This window comes from Rhipicephalus microplus, unplaced genomic scaffold, assembly GCF_043290135.1.
Source record: "Rhipicephalus microplus isolate Deutch F79 unplaced genomic scaffold, USDA_Rmic scaffold_12, whole genome shotgun sequence".
NCBI classification, from domain to species: domain Eukaryota; kingdom Metazoa; phylum Arthropoda; class Arachnida; order Ixodida; family Ixodidae; genus Rhipicephalus; species Rhipicephalus microplus.
The window spans coordinates 15,905,169-15,911,898 of NW_027464585.1; the positions used below are offsets into that span (position 1 = coordinate 15,905,169).

Here is a 6,730-nt window from a genome sequence, read left to right on the forward strand (position 1 = left end):
TGTGAATAGTGAAATTTCATCTTTGATTCTAATGACGCCGAATAGTGGCCAAAATATAGAATACGTAACATTTTATTGAAAATTGAAAGGAAGAACAAATTAATGAAGTCAGCTTGTATCCTCAAGCACATAACGCAGTAAGTGAATGCTGCCGAATGACAACAAATTGTCCTATAATAATACTGTTGTCCTTCATCGTTCCAAGTGCTTCATGCCCAAAAATGGCAGCATTTCTTGCCTAATTATAGGTCTTGATATATCTTAATGGATAGACTATGCAACCTCTTTCTGCACAGTAGTGCTTTTGAAATTAATGAAATCACAGCAGTATAACCTTGGTGCTGTTTGTACAACAGAAGACAACCACGCATTTCCGAGAAAAGCTCGTGGCATTCCACCACAATATGTTTATTAAAATGGGCAAAAATACAACAAGTCCAGGCATAAGAACACTCAAACAAAACACAAAAATAATAATATGCATGAAATATATGTACATATGTAAAAAATAATACACAAATGCACAAAATTTGCACATAGTTGCATCTGAAATTAAATTACAAATTAACAGTGCACATAAAATTTCACAAGGTATAGCAACTTGAATGACATATGCCACTCTGACAAAACTGAGTGCCGAATACCCACTGCACACTGGCCATGACGTGCTTGCATTTAGGCAACTCAGACAATTTTAAGAGGTCAATGGATTTCCGTAAAATTTGCTGGTTAGCAATTTCCTTTACGTGACCTGCAGTTTCTGAGCATGCATGATCTTAGTTTTTCCTACGTTTAATTTAGTTTCAATAAAGTTCAATTGTTAGGCGGCGCTCATACTGTGTCCTCGTCCTGCGAGATGTCGTGTTCGCACCAAGTTTCAATGTACGGTCACTCACACCAGTGTCACTAGAGCTGCAATGCTGCTCATGTGCACAAACCCAGCTTGTAGTGCTATTATTTCACATAATGATGCCACAGAAGCATGGCTTTCATTATATATGTATCAAGAGTACAATGAGCAGCCACTGTACCTGCTTATGCAAACAAATGCACCAGTTGTTTTGCACTATCACTAGCACTCTTCCAAGGAAAATGAGCAAATGGAGAAAGCAGTGCCCCATAATCTCTTAGTGATTACACCTATGGCTTACTCAAAAAGGGCTAAAACACCTAAAATAGCTTGCTTAATTTTGAATGGCCTGGCAAAACAGAAAGAATTTACGATCGAAAACGATACATTCGAGAGTACACAAGAATATGTATACCTAGGACAACTACTCATGGGAGAACCTAACCACAAAAAAGAAATTCACTGAAGAATAAGAATGGGCTGGAGCACATTCGTCAGGCACTCTCAAATAATGTCAGGAAATCTGCCACTATCATTAAAGAGAAAAGTATACAACCATGGCATACTGCCAATTCGGATGTATGGTGATAAACCATGGAGAATAATGAAACAGCTAGAGCGAAAGCTGAGGACCACGCAGCGTGCAATGAAACGTAGAATGGTAGGAATAACAATGAGAGACCGGAGGATGGTAGCATGGCTAAGAGAACAGACAGGAGTTGCAGATGTCCTAGCTGACATCAAGCGAAAAAAATGGACCTGGGCTGGTCTTGTAATGGGCTGGAGCACATTCGTCAGGCACTCTCAAATAATGTCAGGAAATCTGCCACTATCATTAAAGAGAAAAGTGTTCACCAGACAACTGGTGAACAATAAGAGCAACAGAATGGTTACCAAGCGATGGTCAACACAGTTGGGGAAGGCAGGGAGTTAGACAGAGCGACATAATTCGGAGGTTCCCAGGAATAAAATGGAATTAGCTCGCACAGGATATGGTAAACTGGAGATCATTGGGAGAGGCCTTCAACCTGCAGTGGACTAACACAGGCTGAGAATGATGATGATGCCCCGCCGCGGTGGTCTAGTGACTAAGGTACTCAGCTGCTGACCCGCAGGTCGCGGGATCAAATCCCGGCTGCGGCGGCTGCATTTTCGATGGAGGCGAAAATGCTGTAGGCCCGTGTGCTCAGATTTGGGTGCACGTTCAAGAACCCCAGGTGGTCGAAATTTCCGGAGCCCTCCACTACGGCGTCTCATAATCATATGGTGGTTTTGGGACGTTGAACCCCAAATATCAATCAATGATGATGATGATGATGATGAATTAGGGAACATAGAATTGTCGAAGAAGACTACAGAGAAAGAGTGCTGGGAGGTGCACATACATATGAAACATTTTCCACATTGATTAATACACTAACACTTCTTATTTCTAGAGGCTGAATAATTACTGTAGGAGACTGTTTGAATAACACTTTGTGCACATGGTTAACGGTCACCAAGTCATACTTTACTGGTCGGCACCGAAGTTTCCAGACACATATGCATGTGTTATCACCACTTGAAATGATCTTTTCAATAATGGCAAATGATCCATCCAAGAGTTGAACAACTGAAGTATTAGTCTTTTTCTTTGACGCGTACAAGCAGTCTGTCAGGATTGAACCGTTTACCATCATTCTTCTGTACTTTACAGAGGGTGGCAGAATTTCTTGCTCAGGTGATGAACAGGCTGGTGGAATACAAGAACCACTTCCAAAAAAACGGGTGCCATCACTGCTGCTTTTGCTTTTGTGAGTGACCTTGGCATCAAAAGAATTGCAATACAGCACCACGCTAGGGCTGGCAGTCAGATCCTGCAGCTCCATTACAGTGTTTTCAATCTGCAGAACTCTACACAGCTGGTGTGGAATTCCATTTGCAGCTTTGATGGCCTCTTTGAGGCTCCCATTTCCCGATTCAAATGGAAATGCGGAATGTGCCCACAGGGGTCCCCAGTCGTGGATACTCTTGACAATATGTGTCAGCTGGTGCATGTTATATGTCATGAAAGCTTTTCCAAAAAGCATTTCTGAGCGCACATGAAACTCTAACAAGAGTTTCTCTGCTCTGTTAACTTCAGCAGTTTCGATACTGCGCTGCAGCATAATATGTAAAGCTTCCACCAAGCATGCCCAATGCTCAAGGTATCTTCTCTCCAGAATACCATGGAGCACTGGGATGCTGTAATATAGTATCCAATTCTCCAGCTCTTTAGCTTTCCACCATCTCCGCTCTTTTGTTGCTCGCGGCAATCTTTTCACGTCTCTCGGTGGCCTGATAGCCAAAAGCCTCTCATCGACCATGTTTTGCTTGCGACTGAGGGAGTAGGCATAACCTGATGACTCAAACCACAAGTCTAAAAACTGCCGTGCTACACCGAGTAAAATACAGTGCATGTAGTCAGGGACAAAGCCTGATACGATATTAAAATAGGGCAGGCCGATCAACGGAGATGCTGTTTTAACACCATTAACAGTCACACCTTCCCTAACTGCAGTCATCATATCTTCGACCATCTGGCTTTCAGTGCGCTCAGTGGGGTTCAATGGTTGAACAGGGTACTTAGTAGAACCACCAGCTCGTTCACCTTTCTGCAGACACCAGTTACATCCGAAATAACCATTAAATTGTGTGACACCTTGCATAGGTGCCCTGGCAACAGAGTCAACTGCACAACAAATGCAATAAGCTTTGTATGTCTGCAGTTGACCCTTCCGCTCCAACACAAAGCCATTTTCACTGAGGTGGCTCATTTCCTTTACAAATGTGTTCTGAAAAAGCTCCATATTTGGTTTCTCCTTCCAAAACCACAATGCCGCAAGGACGAGTTTTGACATTCTCTGTTCAGCTGGGATCTCATTAACAATTAACTGAATAGGCCAAATGGACGTGCCACTTGATTTGAACAGCGGTGTGCCATCGGCATTTAGGGTGAAGGTGATTCTGGGCCCACACTGCTGTGTTGAAGCTGCGAATTTGTGGTACATTTCACCATCACATAGATCACCCAGTGAGCCATCATGGTGAAGTGGCTTTGTTAGGTCAAGGAGTGCACAGTCTTTCAACAATCTTTGCAACTGTGATTCCACATCAAGAGTCACAAAAAAAGGCATATCAGATAGACTGGAAACACTCGTTCTGTGCCCACACTGTATGCACTGAAAAGAGGCATTTGTTTCAGCATTTTCTATATGTGTGAAGCATTTGGGGCAAAAACAATAATATGTCATGGTTGTGCCAGTTTTGCTCAAAAGTTTGGAGAGCTGGTACCGTGAATCAGGCAATATTGGATGTTCGAAAATTCTGTTAATAAGGTCCAACATGCTGGTCAGCCCAGTGAATGACAAATTATTTTTCACAGCGTGCTTCAGCACCATGAGGAGAATGTCACCTCTGGACAAAACCACTCTTTCAGTGATAACATCAGTAAATAACTCTCCAAACTGCGACTTGCCACCATGACTCGGCCCCGTGGGACTGTTAGGCATTTGCTGCTGAAAGGAGAAAAGAAATAATTGTTCAAAATGGCAGCACTCGACTGAGACTTCACAATTAATTATCCAAGTCAGCTAGAAATCGATCCCTCTTTTCTCGACAAATGATGCCATATATCCCAATTTCTGTGCCACATACCCACGTCCATGACGGTTGGCTGATTTGCTGCATATAGTTACCGTGGCCGCCGCGGGATGCCGCCATGTACCCCCCTCCCTCCGTGCACTTGTGATTACACTGACAGTAAGCCACGCATTTGAAGAAAAACAAGAAGGTGCTCAAGGTCATGATGCACAATGATAAAGGGGCACATGTTCTTGCCCCCTTGTCATCCCCCTCCCTGCACTGCTTTCACAAACATAGCGCTGTGTGTGTGTGAGCCTTCATTGTGTCTTCGTTTTCAGTGAGCTCTTACCGTTCATAAATTCTGCATTTCCAATGCCTAAACAAGCTAAGTGATCCCCCAGCAGTTAATGACATCAGCCATGTTTGTGTAATTTTTGCAACTTCCGATGGACCTACCATGTCATCTTCTGAAGGCAGCTCTCCAGGATCATGTTGCTCTGAACCATCCTCATCAGACATGGACAGCTGCAAAACAAATAGAGCAGAGAAAACACAAAAACGATGAAACCAAGAGAAAAGGGAACTCGTCAGAGATCGGCACCACCTCGACGTGTGACAAAGCCATGTTCGATTTTTAGTGCAAAATCTGCAATGACACCACATATGGAGACACAACAGGCACAAGTGCTGTCATGCCTCTGCGATGTCACCGCATATTACTAAATACTCCGAACAACCACTTCTGTTATACAAAAAAATACCCACATAAATATAGATATGTGTGCATACCTCTTCATCATTTAGCAATGTGTCATGGGAAACCATCGGGTTGGCATGCTGTGGCCTATCATTGGTTGCTTGCAGTTCTGGAGTAGTGGGACTGACCGGAGCAGATGTCACCCTGGAGGCTGCTGTGCTACAAGCATCGCTTGAAGTTTCCTGCAAGAAAACAGCTTATTAATAAAAATGCACTTAACGTCTCGAACATACTACCTCACCTGTTCATCCTCACTACTCAACGTATCAGTTCGAAGTATGCCATTTATATCTGTCGAGACTGAAGCTTGTCCTGCTGCTTCATCATCAGACGAGGATGTGTCCATAGGCACCTCCTGAATGCGAAGAAGTATCTTAGACATATGTGCACGCCTTAAGTCGAAGCTTTACTGTGTAAGCTCCTATCTAATGTATCGTAATAGAGAAAGGTTTTTGTTTGTTTTTGAGAATGACAGCATCAGTTCTCATTGGGTTTGTTGCATTTAAACCCAATGCTAATAATAATATTGGGTTTACTTAGACAAAAACTTAACTCAATGACTGACTCAGCAATGACAAGTGACATCACAATTTTGCTAATAACAAACCCAAGGCACGCAAAATCGATTAATTACGCATTAATGTAAAATATAACTAACCTGTAGGCAAGATATTCGCAAAACTCCTGCGAACATTGTTACCATTTTACGTAAGCCGTGAATTCAGACAGAAAAGTCCGCTTTAAATGTTCTAACAGATGCAATGTACTGAACTGCTACAACTGCTTTCAATGCCCTATTAGAGATTTGTTAAAAAAAATTTTAAGTCAATGTTAAAATCGGTTACAATGACCCGCTCAAATAGCGGCTGCCATTCACAGCCGCTTTATTTGTACTCAAATGTCGCAGCAATACCAGTTTGCTCACTACCAGTTGTTCACTAAACAGTAATTTACAGCGTGGTTCGGTACCGCCAAGCGAGCGATATCTGCCGTCAATATTTACGTTCACCCTCGGCAACTACATGTGCGGACAAACGCAGGTTGTTCGCCCACACAAACTGTTGTTAATACGCTAGGCGTGTTATGCGAACCAAGACATGCAGTCTCGTGTGAGTCTTGAACACCAGCGCCAATTGAAGGCGTTAGAACAAAAACAAAGGTAAACTTACACGCTGTTGGCAACCCCTCTCAGTACTTCTCGGTAGCACAAAGTCCGATCCATGGTTGATATATCGTTTATATGGGCCTCTCTTCTTTCTCTTTGGAAGTTGATACATTATGACCGCATTAGACGATTTGTTGGTGCACGTGTGGATGCTCCTCAGATTGTTGTTGAGCGCACAACCGAACACCACTTCAGCACAACGGCAACCATGGCACATCCTGACTGGTCAGCGTCACAAAAGATGTCCAGTTTCGTATTTCAATATTTCATTTATTACTGTAATATCTGTACATCTGGTAAACCAATATATACTCATAAAACCTAAATAAAATGGACATATTAATATTGAAGTCAT

General features: G+C 42.7%; 1 protein-coding gene across 3 annotated transcripts; it reads right to left on the reverse strand.

Annotated features, from left to right (window-relative positions):
- Positions 1-370: 370 nt before the first annotated feature.
- On the reverse strand, positions 371-6,592 carry LOC119175968 (uncharacterized). Of its 3 annotated transcripts, none has more exons than XM_037427047.2 (5): positions 6,380-6,592; positions 5,452-5,565; positions 5,243-5,392; positions 4,910-4,978; positions 371-4,383 (listed from the first exon to the last, which is right to left on the reverse strand). In XM_037427047.2, the coding sequence occupies exons 1-5, from the start codon at positions 6,590-6,592 to the stop codon at positions 2,203-2,205; spliced, it is 2,727 nt and encodes a 908-aa protein (XP_037282944.2). In that variant the 3' UTR covers positions 371-2,202. The 3 variants fall into 3 exon arrangements, with proteins under 3 accessions (XP_037282944.2, XP_037282943.2, XP_037282945.2); XM_037427046.2 differs by having other exon boundaries at positions 371-4,386; XM_037427048.2 differs by lacking the exon at positions 371-4,383 and having other exon boundaries at positions 4,799-4,978.
- Positions 6,593-6,730: the final 138 nt, after the last annotated feature.